Consider the following 21,987-nt stretch of genomic DNA (forward strand, 5'->3'; position numbering starts at 1 on the left):
TTTCTTTGTTTCTTTCTTTCTTTCTTTCTTTCTTTCTTTCTTTCTTTCTTTCTTTCTTTCTTTCTTTCTTTCTTTCTTTCTTTCTTTCTTTTAATAGAAACAAAACATAATTCATTTGGTCACATGATAACATATACTATTTGTTATTAAAACTTGGTAATGATCAGGCTGATTGCCACATTCAGTTGCAACATCAAGAACATCATCATTTATCCAGAGGGTGTACCTGAAGTGGAAGACTAGGCTCTTAAATGGAGATATGGAATGTCTATATAGATCAAGTGTGGTGGCTCACTCCTGTAATCCCAGCACTTTGGGAGGCTGAGGCAGGTGAATCACTTGAACTCAGGAGTTTGAGACCAGCCTGGGCAACATGGTGAAATCCTGTCTCTGCAAAAATATAAAAGTTAGCTTTGGCATGGTGGCACACACCTGTAGTCCCAGCTACTCAGGAGGCTGAGGTGGGAGAATTGCTTGAGCCCAGGAGGTCAAGGCTGTAGTGAGCTGATATTGTGCCACTACACTTCAGCCTATTTCTGTCTCAAAAAGAAAAGAAAAGAAAAGAAATGTATATGTAGCTAATCATGTAAGATGTAAACCAAAAAGTGAAGAAAATTATATACAGACATAATCCAACCAGCTCTTTATGAGCCAAAATCTTCTCAGATTGCTTAATTTGATGGGCTTGAAATCTCATAGTCAAGTTTAATGAAGATTGACAGAGATATTTTAGGTAGAAAACATTAGGTGCAATGCCAAAAGACATTGCAAACTCAGACATGACTTAATCAACTATGTGGCAGTCAGCGCCACATATGGACATCTTATGTCCATTGAGCCGTACAGTGGGATTGCTGTCTAGGTTAGAAGATCTGTCTTATGTGAAAATGTCAACCAGAGAAAGGCAAGGGTGCAGAGACGCATGGGGGAAGGGGAGTGTGCAAGATCCTGTCCCATATTTATAAATTAGAATTTAAGTTCTAGTTCATAAATATAATTTTCAAAAGTTGAGACTTTAGTTTATAAGAAGAGAATAGACATCAATACTCTATTTAGATAAATAAAAGGCCATTACTATTATCATTGCACTTCTCTGCCCAAAAAGACACTATTGTGATATGCTGGGAAGGCAAGTTAAAACAATAGAAATAAAAATTGAATAGGAAAAACAATGAAACCGTTTCTAGTGTGTTGTTTATGGTAACCGGCTCCAGAGTGTAAGATTTTAACCTGAACTCTTTACTGGCTTCTGTTAAATTGCACTGAGATATTTTGTGTTGTAAACACACCAGGGTAGCTGGACATAATTCAAATAAAGCAATCAGATTTGAGAAGGATTTAGAAAAGAAAAGTGTGGGGAAGAATAAAAAGAAATAAGAATAATGCCATAGACATTGAAGAATAAAAAATAAGATCAGAAGTTAGTCTTCATCAAAAAAGTATGGGTGATGAAATAAAACTGAAGTCTTTAAGAAACTCCAAGGAAAAAAGTTATCTGATGCTGAAGAAGTAACGAACAATCTAGCTTCCTGAGTTATTTAACATTATGATGAATAAATCACCAAAACTAATATATAGTCAAAGAAATAAGAAAGAACAATCATTTTTTCATATCCAGTTTCTCCGCATACGTTTATCTGTTGTAATCAGAGTTTTGCCTTGTTTACAATCAGAGAAGGCCTATTACTCTAAAGTATATTTTCCACTAGTATTAAATAATTCACTGGTATTGTGCGTTACATTTTGTGGAGAATAATAATACTAATCAGTTTCTTCAAGCTTATAATCAGTGTTCCTACCAAACACCTCCTAAACCATTTCCTAAACCATTAACCACTGTTAGTTTTCTTTTACCATAGATAGTAACCAATCAACAATTAGCTTTTAATAATCAAATGTCAGAATAGAGCCTTAACTTAAAGCTTTGGCTGATAGTGTTCACTTCAGTTAAAAAAAAAAATCATTATTATTTCCTGAAAAGGGATGTTCTTGTCAGATTGCAGATAAGCATACAATTTCTCAAATAAAATTATAAAAATCATCTTCATAACAAAATCCAAGTGAAATGTAACTTTCTTTAGGAAAACTGGATTCCTTATACTATAGTCAGAATCGATTTGCATCTTCTCTTATATATCCAAGGAACTTTGAGTTTTTAAAATCAGATTGATGGTTTTGAATTAGCTGTTACAAAAACGTAGTACAAAATCCCAACAGAACTTCCTTCTCAAATAAATCTCGCCCCTGCTCACTTCTCTCATTTAGCCACCCTGTTTTCCTCCCTGGAAGCAAACAACGTAACCTTTCATGAGTATCCCTCCTGATATGGTTTGGCTCTGCATCCCACCCAAATCTCATCTCAAATTATCATTCCATATGTTGCAGGAGGGACCCGTAATCCCCATGTGTGGAGGGAGGGAAGTGATCGGATTATGCAGGTGGTTTCCCCCATGCTGCTCTCCTGATAGTGCATGAGTTCTCACGAGATCTGATGGCTTTTTAAGTGTTTGGAACTTCCTCCTTCATAGCACTTTCCTTTCCTGCCACCTTGTGAAGAAGGCACTTACTTCCCCTTTGCCTTCTGCCATGATTGTAAGTTTCCTGAGGCTTCCCCTGCCATAGGGAACTGTGAGTAAATTAAACCTCTTTCCTTTATAAATTACCCAGTCTCAGGTATTTCTTTATAGCAGTGTGAGAATGGACAAATACAGCTCCAGAGATATTCCTCAGTACACAAATTATTATACTGTGCACATATGTAATTTGTGGTGTATGTGTATGTGTGTATATATTATATATGTATACATTCCTTTCTTTGAAAAATGGGAACAGTCTGTACACACTTTATTAGAATGTGTAGCTTGTGTACAGACACACGTGTAAAACAAATATATATTTTAAAGAATATTTTAATATCTAGTGAATGTCCTTATCAATATATAGAAGAAACCTCATTCTTTGTTGTAGGTGCATAGCATTCCACTGTATACAAGGCCACGCCTTATGTGGCCTTTGCCTTATGGTAGACATTTATTTTGTTGTCCTAATTATAAGAATTAGGAAGACATTAATTTTGTCTTCCTAATTATAAGAAGTGCTACAATGAATTACATAGAAGCAGAATTTCTTGGTGAAAGATTTTGTTCATTGATAATTCAGATAGAAATTTCCAGTCTTCTGTTTCCACTAGGAATGTACTCTTTCTTCATTCAGGTTGGAGTCAATCCCTGCACATTTCACCTTGCTCAAATTTCTTATCCTGCTGAAATATATATGCTTGTACAGAGAGATAAATGATGGCTTGCCATTTGTAAAGCCAGGGGAACCCTAGTTTTCAAGCCACTCCAGTCAGGACTGAGGCAAAATTTGAAATTAAGCCATGTTTACCAGAGACAAGACTATGTGATATGGCTATAGTTTTTCACCTCTCAAATGTTTGCCTTTCCTCTCCAGTCTTGTACTCCAACACTGAGAGCTAGGACCTGAGGAACTGGGATCCAACACTCTCCTGTTTAAATATTGTTCTGGTCCTCAGGCCTGAGGTTGGGGCCTCAGCTCCCCATCCCTAGTTTCTGTCTGATAACCCTGACTCGTATCTCAGCACTCCTAATCAATGACTTGGGTCATTTTTATGGGGAGGGAAGTATTTTAAGTTGTAATCTTGACTATGGACATTGGAAAGACTTAAATAACATTTCACAGACCACTGGATGACTTTTTAGTTCAACAACTTTAATTAAAAACCTGAAGACATAAATCAACTTAATGTTATCTTAAGGAACTTGGTTAAAAACAGGTTGACAGAGGGAACATTTTATTCAAAATGTGATCTAAGACTCAGTGTGCTTTTCCGAGAAATCTGTTGATCTTGGCTGTAAGAAATTTCAAGTCCTAAAAGAGAAGTAATACTTTTAGACAAAGACTAAGTGTGTACTTTTATACAAAGACAATTTTAATCTCTTTCGGGTTGTATTTCTTAAAACTGCAAAATTTGCTTGCTTCATAAAAAACAAGGCCTTTGAGATTGAATAATATAGTGAATTTGCCATTAGCAAAAGTGACACTGAAATAGTCATTTTCACATATTTACAAAACTTAAGCCTATATTTAAGAAGACTGGAAAGGAAACAATTTTATACAATCAAGATAGTATAGGAGTTCTAAAATTTGTTCAGATGGAGGGACACTGTGTTCTTTGATAATAACATAAAATAGAGTTATCATAAAATTCAGTGTCTAATGATGAATTATGGGCCTTAAGAAATACTGTTATAAAGTTGATTATATTGTAAACCCATAGGCAATAAGTTTTTAAGAAAAATGTATGAAAAATACTTAATTGAGAAACCTCTAACGTTAAAATATTTTGCTTTTTCTGCTGGAATACTAAAGAGTCAGCTTGCAGAGCATTGATGTTTCAAAAGAGAAAAACTTCATCAGAGAAAAAAATAGAAGCCTATTATTGGCTGCTGCTCTAATAAGCTTTTATTAGAAAATAGGTTAGCAATTAGTTCTGCAAAATTGAGCACATAGCTTTGAACTTGATAGTTCTGCTCTGTCTCTCAGGCCAATAAATGTATATGAGTATGTACATTTTTCATCATTGGCAACAAAATATCACTTTGGTCAGTACTTTCCTTAAGGGCTTGGAAATAAAACAGTGCATTTATTAAATTCCTTAGGGACCATGACCTTCAGGATATCTCTTCAAACTCTCATGGTTTTAGGAGCAGACACTTGGCATCTTACAGGTTTTTAAAACAGAACCCCAATATCATGAAAAAAGAAATAGAAGACTTGCAGATTCGGAAAATCAATTCGTTTCACTAATACATGAATATTAAGAAAGGAGTATATGCTTTGAAAAACTTTTCCAGAGCATTCACTCTGATTGTAAAGATCAGTATGGATCATCATGCTATGTGAAGTTAAAAAACATTGCACTGGGTGTTTGAGAACAAGCACTTAGAGTTGCAATCAAAATGAAAACAAATTAGTGCAATTAATTTATTGATTTATAACATCCTTTTCCTTTGCGGTGACTGTTTAAAATATTATGGTCTCATAAATAACTGGTCTGAACTGCTCTCATTTCTGTCTTAGATTATTGCAAGAGCTTCTTACACTCTTCCTGCTTCTCTCTTGTGTCTTTTCCCTTTCAGGCTTGCCTCAACACAGCAGCCAGAGGAATCCAGTTAAGCCCAAGGCAGATAATGTCATTCTTCTTTCAAAGCCTGCCACGTCTTTCCCATCTCATTTAGAGTAAAAGCCTGAGTACCTATAAGCCCCTACAAGACCCTCACTCGTTCCTCTCTGGCTCCTTTTACCTAGTCGCTATCCTCTTCAAAGGTCTTTGGAGACAGCAGGCATGCTCTGCCACAGGGCCTTTGCACCTGCTTTCCCTCATACTTCCCCTGACATCCTCCAGGTTGACTCCTCTTATCCTTGGGATCAGTGAGGCTTGTTACCATCTAGAAACAAATCCTGCCTTATTTATTTTTCTTTGTTATCATCACTATGCAACATACTGAATATTTTATTTCCTCTTCTTATTTATTATCTCCCTCCTCTACAAGAATTTAAACTCAGTGAGGGCAGAGGATTTTGTTTGTTTTGCTCACTATTTTATTGTTGGTACTTAGACGGAAGCCTGGTACATAGAAAATGCTCAATAAAAATTTTCTGAATTCTTAGAAGAATAAACCCTAAGTGCCTCTGCCTTTATACAGTGTCAGTGCTCCAAAGACCACCAGGAACACACCTGCAGTTAAATTAGTTGGCCTTCTTACTTATTGTGGGAAGAAAGGGTACACACCATGGGAAACCATGGGGTGTCTCAGTAAGAGGGTATTAGGAGGAAACTATCATATTATTTAGGTTTTGGTTGGGTGATTTGGGGTAGAGTCTAGGAAGGCAGGGATTTTCTCTAGATTAGATGTTGTCAGAAAGCAGAGGCGTTCCTGTGACTGGGTAAAGAATAGCAGTCATTCATTCAGCAAGAGAGAGGGATGTTTGGTATTTTGTGGGTTGCACAGTGACCTTCTTTTCTGATCTTAGACAAAATTTAAAAGTGGCCTGGCTTTGTCTCATTTTGTTGTGGTCTGAGAGTAAACGTGTCCAGACTGGTATTCTGTGACAGTGTTTAAGAGAAGCATTATGCAGCCTAGCTGTGAGTGTAGTACTCACAGTTTCTGAATGCCAGGGGTTGCTCTTTTTTTTTCTTTTAATTTATCACAAGCAAGTAAGCTTCTTTGGGGAAGGAGTGAGAAGGGACTTAGGAATAAGCAGGGGACAGGGGTTAGAGGCTTTTTCACAGACTCTTGTAGCTGTACGTGGTGGTCCTGTCTTCCCACAAGAGCACCCCTCCTGCCACCTTCTTCACTGTCTCCTTCACTGTCAGGAGGAAGGGGCAGTGATGAGGTGAGGTCCTTGAGCCGACTTGAAATAGGCCCTGTCTGTTTGCTGCTTTTGCCACATTTGTCTCTGGTCAGGGCAAGAAGATTAGAACTATGCAGCCAAGGTCAACCTAGTAGCAGCTTAACCTTCCTCACTTTCTTTCACCAGAGGAGGAGTCAGGAGAAAGCTACTTCCCTTTACTTATGGCTTTAATGAGTATGTCATTTTCATTGAAAATCATTTGTCCAGGGGCCTTTAAAATGTCTTCACAGAAGTTTCCTTGTTGAAGGAAGGGAACTAGTACTTCATATATGTTCCCAGAACAGACCTTACTTCTAAGAAGAGAAAACTGGGCGATACAATTTAACGGCCAAGTCCAGGTTAAATTCCTCATTCACCTCTACCTCCAATATCTTGCTAACTCTTTCTAAACATTCTGTCATTTAGAAGTTTGTTTACAGGAGCACATTTTCCTAGGCAGATTATGGAAGGGGGAAGGGAGAAAGAAAAGGAAGGTTGCTATCGCTGGTGACACATGGTTAACTGTGGATAATTACACAGGTTGCTATGCTACATGAACTAGTCAAGATAAGGCAGAGCTCAGCGGTAGGGATTTTAATGGCAAAGGTGGGGTGAGGGAATAAGGTCTAGAGAAGCTCTGAAGCAAAGGGCGCTTTTGGAAGGGCAGGTTCGGGGAGTTTCCTCGGTGAAGGAAGGACAGGAGAAACAGGGATTGCATGGTGGGACAGGCAAGGGAAAACAGTGTCTGAGAGGGATCACTTGAGGGGATCTCCTCCCAACAAGCCATATTTAATGAGGAGGGCACACCGGTGCCCTGACCTGGCTGCAAAGGAAGCAGAAACCTGACATACAGCAAGCAGAAGACACGGGCACAGGATTTTACTTATTTATTTTCCTTCTTTGGTCGTGCACCCACACATTTTATCAGGAGCTATGTCTGCCATCTGCCATGTAAGGTGCACCTCCAGTTCACCAGAACAGAGAATAATAACATTCCAGGATAGGAGAAGAGAATCACTTGGTAACTTTGTAATAAATGAACCAGGATATTCTATGGTGGTGATGAGGGAGCCGACCAAAGGAGAAACAATAGTCAGTGGAAAACTATGTTTTGTATGAGACCAAAGCAGGAAGTGTCTGGCAGAGTAGATTTTTTCTTTTTTTGGACTATACACAAATATAGTCCTTTCTAATAGAAATGAATTTTAATTTTAAAGGAAAGCTTCTTCCCCCTTCTATTAATGAATGCATATGCAAATCTATTTTTCTTACCTGGAGGCAAAACATAATAAAAGAATCAAAGAAAAGGAGAAGTTTTGAGTACCACAATTTTTCTTACTCATAAAATTAGATTCCCTTGAAAATATTATTCTCTTCAAATCATAATTTAGAGCTGCAGTAGGATATATTTCATGCTAAGTGGGGTAATTTTATTCAGCTTTGTGCATGGAGGAGTATATTTATTCAATAAATGAAAATATCTACCTCTATAGCTCTTAAAAACTGGTGTTTTGTGTTTATCCATTTACTTAGGACTTCTTAAATGTCTTTGGAGGAAGTTTTGTGAATTACTTAAACATTTTTTTACAGCAGTGTCTGAGGCCTGAGAAATACTATAAGCTTTGGCTGGTGACACCTGGTGGTTAAACATGATAATTACACACAACATGTAGCACAGGCTTTACTACCAAGCACAGAAGCGCCTTGTATTGTTCCGTTCTCACACTGCTAATGAAAACATACCCGAGACTGGGTAATTTATAAAGAAAAAGAGAGTTAATGGACTCACAGTTCCACATGGTTGGGGATCCCTCACAATCATGGCAGTAGGCGAAGGAGGAGCAAAGTCACGTCTTACATGGAGGCAGGCAAGAGAGCATGCGCAGGGGAACGACCCTTTATAAAACCATCAGATCTCGTGAGACTTATTCATTATCACAAGAACAGCAAGAGAAATCTGCCCCCATGATTCAATTACCTCCCACCACGTCCCTCCTATGACAAGGAGATTATGGGAGCTGCAATTCAAGATGAGATTTTGGTGGAGACACAGCCAAACCATATCACTTCTCCATCAATCAGAGTTCCTGGTTGTAAGTAACCAAAACAAGCCTTGCTTACTTGAGCAGAAAAATGGTGTCTCATGAGGACAATGTCTCCACTTAACAGTAACATTATGGGCATCAGGTTCAGGTTCTGGATGCCCCAGCTTGCTGCTCCTTGACACTGGAATTTATGTCACCACTGGCAATGTCACCTCAGCCTCCTTGAATCTCAATATCCCAATTCAAAGCCTAGATTAGGATGCATCTAATTGGGCTGACCACAGTCATAGACGAATACCAAACCTGCAAGGAATGCTGGGACATTTTGGCTTATTTAATGAAATATGGACTTTGCCTTCCAAGGTATTTATGGTACAGAATTAACTACTGAGGAAAGGGGTCTGTATCCTGAGCACACAGCCAAAGGACAAATGTCTACTGGACACCTTAATCTCACTAGGCATCAGGCATAATCACAATGCACTTCCCTTTTAATGACACACAAGACTGCAAATGTTTTATGCCATCAAACCCTTTGATGAGCTTTTACAAAAATAATTTTGTAGTAGTTTTACAAAGAGATGACTAAAAAATAACTTGACAAAGTAGCCACTATCGTATTCCCTCTCATACTATCCAAACACCTACCTGTCTTTCTCTTTCTCTCTCTCTTTTCTTTTTTTTTTTTTTTTTAGATTGAGTCTCGCTCTGTTGCCAGGCTGGAGGGCAGTGGTGTGATCTCAGTTCACTGCAACTTCCACCTCCCAGAGTGAAGTGATTCTCCTGCCTCAGCCTCCTGAGTAGCTGGGACTACAGGTGTGTGCCACCACACCAAGCTAATTTTTGTATTTGTAGTAGAGATGGAGTTTCACCATGTTAGCCAGGATGGTCTTGATCTCTTGACCTTGTGATCCACCCACTTCAGCCTCCCAAAGTGCTGGGATTATAGGTGTGAGCCACCCTGCCTGGCCCTATCTTCTCTTTCAACTCCAGTGTCTTCCCTGAGACATTCTGTTACACCAGGGATTTGGTCTAGGTCCTGTTGCTTGCTGCACAGAAAGCCAATCACTGAGTCAAGGAGTATTGCTGGGAAAGAAGGCCTTATTTGGGTGCTGTGGCCAAGCAGAATAAAGGATCAGTCTCGAAGTCATCTCCTCAAGCTACTAAAATTTGGGGTCTATAAAGTAGGGAAGAAAAGTAACTGTGTGTGGGAAAACAGGAATTAAGGAGGGGTAAGAAAGAGGAGTTGGTCAACAAGCAAGTGGTCAGGTCAGTGAGGTGTCTGGTGTCTCATTGTTTAGATGTGATAATCCGGTAAGTTTCAGTTCCTTGAAGCTTTCTGGGAGGCTTGATGGTTGGTTTACCAAGAAAGGAACCCTGATAAGACAAATGTAACTTTCTTAAGTTTTACCCTGGGAGGGTCAATTTCTAAGTTTATTCAAAAGAAACCCAAAACATCTATTCTTTAGAACAGTTGGGCTGGTTTTAATTTCTTGCCACTCAATCACTTTCCTCTCCATTCCTACCTACTGCTTACTCCCAGAAGTAATCGCTCCAATAAATTATCATGTAGTACTTATTATGCATTTTTATTATTTAAATTTTACATCACCTTGCCTTCCATATAATGTGACATCAGGCAAGCCTTTTCATCTCTCTAAGCCTCAGTTCTCCATTTGTAAAATGGAAATGTAATTATAAGCCTTACATAGTTATTACAAGTTTTTAAAATATTTACAAAGCACTTAAGCACAATGCCTGGGATTTGATGAGTTTTCCAAAATGATAGTGAATATTATTTCACATCTTTATCTGATCATGAACTCCTTAAAGGCAAGGACCACATCTTATTCATTTTATTTTCTGGACATAGGTTCTGGTGCTCCATGAATGTCTGTTGAATTGCATTTCCTTCCCCTGAATAGAAGCTAGGTCTCTACATCTGCTTCTATATCTCCATTTATTTATAGGCCTATTTGAGTCTTGTTCCTCAAAACTATGCCTAACAGGAAATTAAATCTCTCCACAGGTCTTCTAGAGTGCAGTAAAGCAGAAGATAGCATAAGATTTTTATCTTACCATGAAAGTGTTATCTGAAGGACAGCTAAGGCTTTGTGTTGTTCAACCAGTACATCTCACTTCATGGCTCCTTATATTTTTTATTCTAAAGTCTATCTCTTGTCTAAAACCTGCTCGACTTCCAATTTATCAAAGAAAACCTTTTATAGCTGCTTGGAATGCACCAACAGATCGGTGTTTGATAAAATATAATTTACGACTAAATTTGAAAATGTTTCCAGTGATTGGAAGCCCACTGGCCAAGGCCAGGGGGCAAAATGTCACTATATTTTATGTCAACAGATTGGGATACTATCCGTGGTATACATCACAAGGGGTCCCCATTAATGGAGGTCTCCCACAGAACATAAGTTTACAAGTACATCTGGAAAAAGCTGACCAAGATATTAATTATTACATCCCTGCTGAAGATTTCAGTGGACTTGCTGTTATAGATTGGGAATATTGGCGACCACAGTGGGCCCGGAACTGGAACGCAAAAGATGTCTACAGAAAGAAGTCAAGAAAGCTTATTTCTGATATGGGAAAGAATGTATCAGCTACGGATATTGAATATTTAGCTAAAGTGACCTTTGAAGAAAGTGCAAAAGCTTTCATGAAGGAAACCATCAAATTGGGAATTAAGAGTCGACCCAAAGGTCTTTGGGGTTATTATTTATATCCTGATTGTCACAATTATAATGTTTATGCCCCAAACTATACTGGGTCATGCCCGGAAGAGGAAGTCTTGAGGAACAATGAGCTCTCTTGGCTCTGGAACAGCAGTGCTGCTTTATATCCTTCTATCGGTGTCTGGAAATCCCTTGGAGACAGTGAAAACATTTTGCGCTTCTCCCAATTTCGGGTGCATGAATCCATGAGGATCTCTACCATGACATCTCACGATTATGCTCTGCCTGTATTTGTCTACACAAGGCTAGGGTACAGAGATGAACCTTTATTTTTTCTTTCCAAGGTAAGAAGCTTCTTGTCCAATGGTGGGGGATTTCCTCCTTATCTCTAAAAGGACATTTCTTTGTTAATTATATTCTTTGAAGAATTGATTTCAATTAATGGTCTGTTATATAGGAGCATAATTCTTCCTTGACTAGTCATGCGTTTAGACTCTTCATTTATGACAACTGAATTTTGATTATCTTATTCATTATCATTCTCTTAAGGAACAAAGTAAGGTGAGAAAGGGTTAAAGTAGATACCAGCAACTACTACATTTCCTGCACACCAACTTTAACTATATTCACAATTGGGCATTTTGGAAGGTTATCGAAATGATCGACAGTGAGCAGGTTAGATAATCAAAAAGGAAGTTTTGAAATGGAGTGTTTGCTCATACATGTGGAAGCAGAATTGTCTAGCCACTTAAACGAAAAATTCTGGGGAAAGTAGTGGGTATCCTATTTTTTTTTTTTTCTTCAAGATGGAGTTTTTTGCTGTTGTCACCCAGGCTGGAGTGCAATGATGCAGTCTTGGCTCACTGCAACCTCCACCTCCGGGGTTCAAGTGATTCTTCTGCCTCAGTCTCCCAAGTAGCTGGGTTTACAGGCATCCACCACCATGCCCAGCTAATTTTTGTACTTTTAGTAAAGATGGGGTTTCACCACTTTGGACAGGTTGGTCTTGAACTCCTGACCTCAGGTGATCCACCAGCCTTGGCCTCCCAAAGTGCTGGGATTACAGGCATGAGCCACCGTGCCCAGCCTAATCTTTGGATTTGGATAATTTTGTGTAACTTTTCTACATTGAGAAGCCTTGGGACTTGTGGCGGGCTTCACGTGTGATGCAGTGATGTTTTCAGGTATTACTGGACACCAGTGGTTTAATATATTTTAACAGAGGCATTTTTCCTTTCTGCACCATTGCAAATTTCAACTCACCAATATCTGTTAAAGATGTTCTGAGTTTCACATGCATCTGTGTGAAGAGACCACCAAACATGCTTTGTGTGAGCAATAAAGCTTTTTAATCATCTGGGTGCAGGCAGGCTGAGTCCAAAAAGAGAGTCAGCAAAGGGAGATGGGGTGGGGCCATTTTATAGCATTTGGGTGGGTAGTGGAAAATTACAGTCAAAGGGGGTTGCTCTCTGGTGGGCAGGGGTGGGGGTCACAAGGTGATCAGTGGGGGAGCTTTTGAGCCAGGATGAGCCAGGAGAAGGAATTTCACAAGATAATGTCATCAGTTAAGGCAGGGACCAGCCATTTTCACTTCTTTTGTGGTGGAATGTCATCAGTTAAGGCAGGAACTAGCCATTTTCACTTCTTTTGTGATTCTTTACTTGTTTCCGGCCATCTGGATGTATATATAAATGCAGGTCACAGGGGATATGATGGCTTAGCTTGGGCTCAGAAGCCTGACATTCCTACCTTCTTATATTAATAAGAAAAATACCATAAAATAGTATTGAAGTGTTGGGGCAGTGAAAAGTTTTGGGGGGTGGCATGGAGAGATAATGGGCAATGTTTCTCAGGGCTGCTTTGAGCAGGATTAGGGGTCATGTGGGAACCTAGAGTGGGAGAGGTCAAGTTGAAGAAGGATTTTGTGGTAAGGGGTGATACTGTGGGGTTGTTAGAAGGAGCATTTTTCATGTAGAATGATTGGTGATGGCCTGGATACGATTTTGGATGAATTGAGAAACTAAATGGAAGATACAAGGTCCGAATAAAAGAAGGAGAAAACAGGTATTAAAGGACTAATAATTGGGAGGACCCAGAACATCCAATTAGAGAGTGCCCAAGGGGGTTCAGCATAATTAGTTGCTTGGTTGGTGGGTTTTTGGGTTCTATCCTTGAGTTTCTTTATGTTGTCATACACCAGGCCAGATTGATTTAGGTAAAAACAACACTATTCATTTAAAAATATACAGAGTCCTCCTTTTTCAGCAGTGAGTAAGTCAAGGCCTTGGCGGTTTTGGAGGACAACTGCAGCTAAAGAGTCAACTTGGGCCTGGAGGACTGATAAAGTTTGTAATATGTCTGTGATGCTAGCAGAGAAGTCATTAGAGAGGCTATGGAATGTTGTGACAGAGGTTGAAATGCCTGCTGTTCCAGTACCAAGAGCAATTGTGGAGGCAGAAAGTCCTAAACTGACAAGCAAAGGAACTAGTGAAATAACTCTTTTTTGTCGTGTTGGTGTCATGAGAAGAACAGGGAGCTCTTCAGTCCCATTTGCAAATTGAATTTTTGGAGTAAGGGAAACTAGTGTGCATGTGCCTGTCCAATTAGTGGGTAGACACATGTAGGTAGAATGCCACAGCGGAAGAAGAGACTTGTGTGAGGCAAAGCTGGAAATGCAAAGTAAAAAGATGAAAAGGAGTACTGAAAATGGTGTCTTCTACCCAGACTCCTAGGGATCCAGCTAGGGCGGCAGCTGTCAGAGGTTGTAAAGGGGACTGATGGGGTAACTGCGTAGAGGGGGAGATTTGATTTTCATGGTGTATGAGAAAACATTGAGTGTCTATGAGCAAACTTTCACTGTTATTTACGGGGCTTGGTATGAGTAAACAAGAAGAGGGCCTGGGAGGAGAGTCTGATGGCAAAGGGGAAGGTAGACAAGGATGGAGTGAAATACAGGGTAAGTGTCTTCCTAAGCAATAATTACTGCTAATGTTTTTAAGTTTGCCAGTATTGATAGAGGGCTTGTCTGTAATATGGAGCTGGAAGGCTCCAATTGTTTCAGTGATGTGTGTAGTTGGGTTGTGGAGATGAACGAAAAGGTGAAAGGCTACCCAGGGGAATTCCAGTGGGTCTTTGCCGAGAGATACATAAAGGAGCAGCCACAGGAATAGTAGTTTGTGTTGTGAGGGCTCCAAATATGGGGGGAGTAGAGTTGATATAAAAAAGAATTTTTGAGTAAGTGCAGAGGAGGGTGGCAGCTTGCTGATGTGAAATGTCTGGGGAGATCTTGCTGGACCTGTCTAGAAAGTAAAGAAGCTCTTCAGGAGGATAAAGGTGAGGGCTGTTAAAGGAAGTTCGGAGGTGTAGGGAGACAGGTGCCCAGTCTGTATGTAAGGCAGGGACAGCTGTGTAGGTGCTGGAAGAAAGGGAAATGCAAAGCCAGCAATTGTTTGCTAAGGAGGGATTAGAAACAGCTAGGAGAGAGTGAGTAAGGTTGATAGTGTGGTGGAGATAGCTGGGGAGAGGTAGAGGGTGGCATAAGGATGGGAATGAGAATAAGAGTGAGTATAAAAGTAAAGAATAGAACATCATCAGGGTGAAAGTATTGGAGGGTGCCCTGCCAGCAAAGATCATCTATCCACTCTAAGAGGGAGTTAAGAGTGGCCGTTTAGGGATAGCACCAGGAGATATCAGCTGTGATGTCTTGAAGAAACAGTGTAAACCAGCAGCGTAAACAAGAGTAGGGCATTTATGAGTAGTTGAGAATGATAAATAGGAGTATGACTAGACAGAAGATAGCAGGGATGACTAGTTTTTGGGGCTCAGTCCAAGTAGTGGGGGTGACTGCGTAAAGCCCTGTTGCAAAAAGTAGGGTAAGGATGAACAGACCTAATAGAATGAAGGGATGTATTAGGCTCATAAGGGTTATTACTGTTCTTCAGAAATGCGAGTGAGTTTAAGGGAAGTAGGGGAGAGTACTTGCAACTTCCAGGAGAAAGAGGAGGTATTAGGCTGGTTGTCTGATGAACACAGCTTTATTCTGGAATAATGAGCCCAGTGGGCAGGATCCTGCAGACAAATGGCAGTTGGGGTACTATAGATGACTAAGTAGGGTCTGGTCCATCAAGGTTGTAGAGTTTGAGGGGTCAGATTCTTAACAAGAACTGATCGTCCAGCTAGGGTGTCTTCATATGGCTGGGAATCTGGAGTAGGCAAGAGAAGATTAGCAGCCTGGCTAATTTCCTGTCTAGCCTGCTGGAGGATGAGAAGATAGTCGCCTAGAGGGCTGGTGTCTGGGACAAGGTTAGGGCTGAGCAAGAAAGTGCATCCATATAAAATTTCAAATGGACTGTACCCAATAGCATCTCGAGGACAGGCTCTAATTCTGAGAAGGGCAAGAGGTAAAAGTACTGTCCAGTCCTTTTTAAGTTGGAGGCTGAGCTTGGTGAGGTGTGTCTTTAAAAGACGATTAGTCTGTTCTACCTTTCCTGAAGATTGAGGATGGTAAGGGATATGAAGTTTCCACTGAATACCAAGAGCCTGAGAAACTGCTTGAGTGATTTGACTAGTAAAGGCCGGTCTGTTATCAGACTGTATAGAGGTGGGAAGGCCAAACTGAGGAATTATCTCTAACAGCAGGGAAGAAATGACCACAGTGGCCTTCTCAGACTCTGTGGGAAAGGCCTCTACCCATCCAGTGAAAGTGTCTACCCAGACCAAGAGGTATTTTAGTTTTCTGACTCGGGGCAGGTGAGTAAAGTCAATTTGCCAGTCCTGGGCAGGGGCAAATTCTCGAGCTTGATGTGCAGGGAAGGGAGGAGGCCTGAACAATCCCTGAGAGGGAGTAGAATAGCAGACAGAACACTGAGAAGTGATTTCCTTGAGGATAGATTTCCATGATGGAAAGGAAATGAGAGGTTCTAAGAGACTGGCTAGTGGCTTATAACCTACATGGAAGAGGTTATGAAATGATGACAGAACAGAGTGGGCCTGTGAGGCTGGAAGGAGATATTTTCCTTGGTCTAAGAACCATTTGCCTTGTGTGGGAAGAGATTGATAGGTGGAAGTTTCAGTGGGGAAATACATGGGAGTGACCAATGAGAAGGAGAAAAACTGACCATGAGGGACAGAAGCTGGAATGCTAGCTGCTTCTTTAGCTACCTTATCAGCATAAGCATTGCCTAGAGCAATGGGATCTGACACCTTTTGATGGCCTTTGCAGTGAATGACTACAGCTTCCTTTGGAAGTAAAGTGGCCCTGACAAGAGTTTTTATTAAAGAGGCATTAATGATGGAGGACCCTTGTGTAGTGAGGAAACCTCTTTCTGCCCATATAACAGCATGGTGGTGCAGGGTATGAAAGGCATATTTAGAGTCAGTATAAATATTGACGCGTAGTCCCTTTGCAAGCGTGAGGGCCCAAGTTAAGGCAATGAGTTCGGCTTGCTGAGAGGTAGTGGAGAGGGGCAGAGTGGTTGCCTCAATGATAGATGTGGAAGATACTATAGCATAGCCTGCCTCTGCTGGTGAGTGGCAATTAGGCCTGGTGGAACTGCCATCAATAAACCAAACGTGATCAGGGTGAGGAACAGGAAAGAAGGAAATATGGGAAAATGGGGTGAATGTCAGGTGGATCAGAGAGATACAGTCATGGGTGTCAGGTGTGGTATCTGGAATAATGTGGGAGACTGCATTGCAGTCAGGGCCAGGAACAATGGTAATTGTAGGAGACTCAACAAAGGGTGAGTATAGCTGAAGAAGCCAGGGAGCAGAAAGTATATGCATCAGGTGTGGGGAAGAAAATAGATTTTGGAAGTTATGAGAGCATAGTTTGTGATTTTGAGGGCCTCTAAAAGTATTAGGGTGGCAGCAGCCACTGCACGGAGGCATGATGGCCAGCCTAAAACAGTAAGGTTAAGTTGTTTGGACAAAAAGGCTACAGGGCACGGTCCCAGTCCTTGTGTAAGAATTCCGACTGCATAGTCCTGCACTTCAGCTGTGTGTAATGAAAAGGGTTGGGATGAGTCAGGGAGAGCTAGTGTGGGAGCAGTCTCTAAAGCTGTCTTCAAGGAATGGAAAGAGGAGTGGGGAAAGGATTTAGGATCTATGGGGTCAGCTAGGTTTCCTTTTGTGAGTTTATATAATGGTTTTTTTAGGATGGCAAAACCAGGTATCTGAAGGAAAAAGTATCGAACCATGTCTAGGAAGGAAAGGAGTTATTGTTTTGTAGAAGGTGTTGGGGTTTGAGAGATCAGTTGGAGATGATCAGCAGGGAGAGCATGTGTGTTTTTATGAAGAATTATGCTGAGGTAGGAAACGGATGGAGAAAAAATTTGAGCTTTGGAGGGGAATACCTGATATCCTTTGGGGAATAAATGTTGAAGGAGCAGGGGGGTGTCTTGTTGAGAAGATTCAAAGGAGGAGCTACAAAGTAGAAGATCATCAATATATTGAATAAGGTGAGAAGCAGAGGGGTAGAAAGAAAGTAAATCAGGAGAAAGAGCTTGGCTGAAGTAATGAGGGCTGTCCCTGAAACCTTGTGGCAGCACAGCACGGGTAGTCACTGCTGGGACTGATGGGTGTCAGGGTCAGTCCAGGTAAAAGCAAAGAGAGGCTGGGATGAGGGGTGCAGGAAAATAGTGAAAAAAGCATCTTTAAGATCAAGAATGGAATAGTGAGTTGTGGAGGAAGATATTGAGGACAAAAGAGTGTACGGGTTGGACAGTACAGGGTGGAAAGGCAAAACAATTTGGTTGATAAGGTGCAGATCCTGAACTAACCTGTAAGACTTGTCCAATTTTCAGACAGGTAAAATGGGGGAATTATAAGGAGAATTTATAGGTTTTAGAAGCCCATGCTGTAGCAGGCGAGTGATAACAGGTTTTAATCCTTTTAAAGCATGCTGTGGGATGGGATATTGGTGTTGAGCAGGGTAAGGGTGATTAGGTTTTAATGGGATAGTAATGGGCATGTGATTGGTTGCCAGGGAGGGAGTAGAGGTGCCCCATACTTGTGGGTTAAAATGGGGGGATATGAGAGGAAGATGCAAAGGAAGCTTTGGATTGGGAAAAAGGGTGGCAATGAGATGTGGTTGTAGTCCAGAAATAGTCAGGGAAGCAGATAATTTGGTTAAAATGTCTCAGCCTAATAAGGGAACTGGGCAGGTAGGGATAGCTAAAAAAGAGTGCATAAAAGAATGTTGTCCAAGTTGGCACCAGAGTGGGGGAGTTTTAAGGGGTTTTGAAGCTTGGCCGTCAATACCCACAACAGTTATGGGGGCAAGGGAAACAGGCCTTTGAAAAGAAGATAATGTGGAGTGGGTAGCCCCTGTATTGATTACACAGGGGATGGACGTACCCTCCACTGTGAGAGTTACGTGAGGCTTGGCGTCTGTGATGGTCCAGGGGGCTTCCGAGGCGATTGGGCAGCGTCAGTCTTCAGCCACCAAGCTAAGCAGATCTGGGAAAGACTCAGTCAGAGAGCCTTGTACTAGAGCTTTAGGAGCTCTAGGAGTGGCTGCTGGGTGAGCTGGGCAGTCTGATTTCCAGTGGGTCCCTCCACAGATGGGACATGGCTTGGGAGGAATCCTGGGCTGTGGGCATTCCTTGGCCCAGTGGCCAGATTTCTGGCACTTGAAGCAAGATCCTGATGGAGGAAGTCCTGTAGGAATGCTTGACTGCTGCGGCTTAGGGATGTGCAGCTTAGGCAATTGAAGTTCCCGTGTGATGGAGGTGCGGATGGGTTTTGTCTCACAACAGAGGCAGGTAATTGTAACTCAGAAATGCGTTGCCATCTGGCTGCCTTCTCTCTATTATTGTACACCTTGAAGGCTAGGTTAATTAATTCCTGTTGTGGGGTTTGAGGGCTGGATTCTAATTTTTGAAGCTTTTTTCTAATGTCAGGAGCTGACTGGGTGATAAAATGCATATTTAGAATGAGATGGCCTTCTGACCCTTCAGGGTCTAGGGCTGTAAAGCTCAGGGTTGCTGCCAAACAAGCCATGAACTGGGCTGGGTTTTCATCTTTACCTTGGGTAGTTTCTTTAAGCTTGTCATAATTAACAGCTTTGTAAGCTGCCCTTTTAAGCCCTTCAACTAGGCAGGAAATCATGTAATCTCTCCTAGCTATACCTGGGGAATCTGCCTGATAGTTCCACTGGGGATCCTCTCAGGGAACTGCTCTAATGCCTTCCTGGAGGTCTGGCTCGTGGAGCCAACGGTTGTCAGTGTGAGATTGGGCCAGAGAAAAAAAGCTTTCCTATTCATCTGGGGAGAGGGTAGAAGTTAGGATGACATTTAAGTCACTCCAGGTTAAATTGTAGGACAGAGTTAGATATTGGAATTCTTGTATATATTTAGTGGGGTCTGATGAGAAAGAACCTAAATGCTGACATATCTGAAAGAGGTCTGATGAGAAAAAGGCACATGTACCCTGACTATGCCTTCAGCTCCAGCCACCTCTCTAAGAGGAAATTGTTGGGCAGGTGGGGGAGAGCTAGTCATGGAACTAAACTGTAAGCAGGACTGGGTGTCAGGAAGGGAGGTGATAGAAGGATTATAGGGTGGAGGAACAGAGGCTGAGGAAGAATTGGGACCTAGCTCAGCCTGGTGACGAGCCGACTGGGGAGGAGGGGAGAGGTCAGATGGGTCTGTAGAAAAGGAAGATTGGAAAGACTCAACGGCGCTTGGGGTTGGGACTGAGGGTACAGGCGTGAGGGAAAGAAAAAGGATTTAGGAGGAATCACATTGGGAACAGAGACTAGGGAGGGAATGAAGTGTGAAAAATGTCTGGATGTAGGGCACCTCAGACCATTTGCCCACTTTTTGACAAAAATTATCTAGATCTTGTAGGATGGAGAAATCAAAAGTGCCATTTTCTGGCCATTTAGAGCCATTATCCAATTTGCACTGGGGTCAAGCGACATTGCAGAAGAAAATAAAGCATTTGCGTATTAGATCAGGTGTGAGTTGAAGAGGTTTTAAATTTTTGAGAACACAGGCTAAGGGAGAAGAGGGAGGAATAGAGAGTGGAAGGTTGCTCATAGTTAAGGAGGCAAGCCCAGAGAAAAGAGAGGGTAGAGACACAGAGAGAAGGGGTGGGGGGGTGCTTGCCCCCAGGAAAGTGGAGAGAAAAGAAAGGATAGAGACATGGAGAGAAGGGGAAGGGGGTACTTGCCCCCCAAAAAAGTGGTGCTTGCCACTAAGGGTGAAGGACCAAGGCAGGCGTCCCCATGGTGATCGGACACCTCTGAAACGTGGGTGAATAATCAAGCAGGGGTCCTCGCAGTGATTAAACACCAAGGGAAGACTGTCTTCCCAAGTCCATGACTGGTGCCAGAGTTTTGGGTTCACAGATAAAACGCGTCTCCTCTGTCTCTACAAGAAAAGGAAAGGAACTGAAATTAAGAGAAGGGAGAGAGTGAAAGATGGCACCAGGAGTGAAAGGAGAAAGTTTGAGGGATAGTGAGAGAGGTTGGATAAGAGAGTAAAAAGAGGCCGCTTATCCAATTTAAAATTGGTGAGATGTTACTTGGACTGGTCAGTCTGAGGACCCGAGGTTGTAGGTGGATATTTCTCATGGAGCAAAGAGCAGGAGGACAGAGGATTGATCTCCCAATGGAGGTCCCCTGATTCGAGTCACGGCACCAAATTTCACGCATGTCTGTGTGAAGAGACCACCAAATAGACTTTATGTGAGCAATAAAGCTTTTTAATCACCTGGGTGCAGGTGGGCTGAGTCCGAAAAGATAGTCAGCAAAAGGAGATAAGGGTGGGCCATTTTATAAGATTTGGGTGGGTAGTGGAAAATTATAGTCAAAGGGGGTTGTTCTCTGGCAGGCAGGGGCAGGGATCACAAGGTGCTCAGTGGGGGAGCTTTTGAGCCAGGATGAGCCAGGAGAAGGAATTCCACAAGGTAATGTCATCAGTTAAGGCAGAGACCAGCCATTTTCACTTCTTTTGTGATTCTTCACTTGCTTTGGGCCATCTGGACCTATATGTGCAGGTCACAGGGGATACATGGCTTAGCTTGGGGCTCAGAGGCCTGATACTGACTTCTAGGCATCCTAAGGAGGAGGCATAGAAAATACCCAGGTGAGGTATTTTACAGTGACCAGGTATCTTTGGAACATAAATGGAGTGTATTCATCAGAGGGAGAAATGATGCATATGTATGAAATATGGTAAGTGCCATACCTCCGAGGTCATTTATGAGGTGAAGGAGGAAGGAAATAAAGTCTCTATTGTGAACTTCTCTTCATACCACCTAGAAAAATCAGTGATAAATAATTTATGAAGAAGAATAGGAAGTCAGTACAGTCTGAAAGGTTTTAAAAAGTTACCTAGGCTGGGTGCAGTGGCTCATGCCTGTAATCCCAGCACTTTGAGAGGCTGAGGCAGGTGGATCATGAGGTCGGGAGTTCAAGACCAGCCTGACCAAGATATTGAAACCCCATCTCTACTAAAAATAGAAAAATTAGCCAGGTGTGGTGGCAGGTGCCTGTAATCCCAGCTACTGGGGAGTCTGAGACACAGAATTGCTTGAATCTGGGAGGCAGAGGTTGTAGTGAGCCAAGATTGCGCCACTGCACTCCAGCCTGAGCAACAGAGTGAAACTCAATCTCAAAAAAAAAAAGAAAGAAAGTAATCTAAATCTTTGCAAAATAATGTTGACTCTGGAATTCAATCAAAATTTAAATACCAGCTTCTTTTATAAAACATCTTTTCTATATTTGACTCAACCAAGTTCCCTTCTTTAGTGATAATAAATTTACTTTTAGAAGAAACAATAGACTCTACGGGACAAAATGTTCATTTCAAAAGATGAATTTAGACTAC

General features: G+C 41.5%; 1 protein-coding gene across 1 annotated transcript in view; it reads left to right on the plus strand.

Annotated features, from left to right (window-relative positions):
- The window catches only part of HYAL4 (hyaluronoglucosaminidase 4), a 41,120-nt gene that overhangs the window by 12,408 nt on the left and 6,725 nt on the right, over positions 1 to 21,987 (plus strand). The window contains exon 3 of the mRNA XM_011951742.1: positions 10,492 to 11,496. Within this exon, the coding sequence (XP_011807132.1) occupies positions 10,543 to 11,496 (954 nt within the window). The 5' untranslated portion in view covers positions 10,492 to 10,542. The remainder of the gene's footprint in view (positions 1 to 10,491; positions 11,497 to 21,987) is intronic.

This window comes from Colobus angolensis, unplaced genomic scaffold (genome assembly GCF_000951035.1).
Source record: "Colobus angolensis palliatus isolate OR3802 unplaced genomic scaffold, Cang.pa_1.0 Scaffold326, whole genome shotgun sequence".
Lineage (NCBI taxonomy): Eukaryota > Metazoa > Chordata > Mammalia > Primates > Cercopithecidae > Colobus > Colobus angolensis.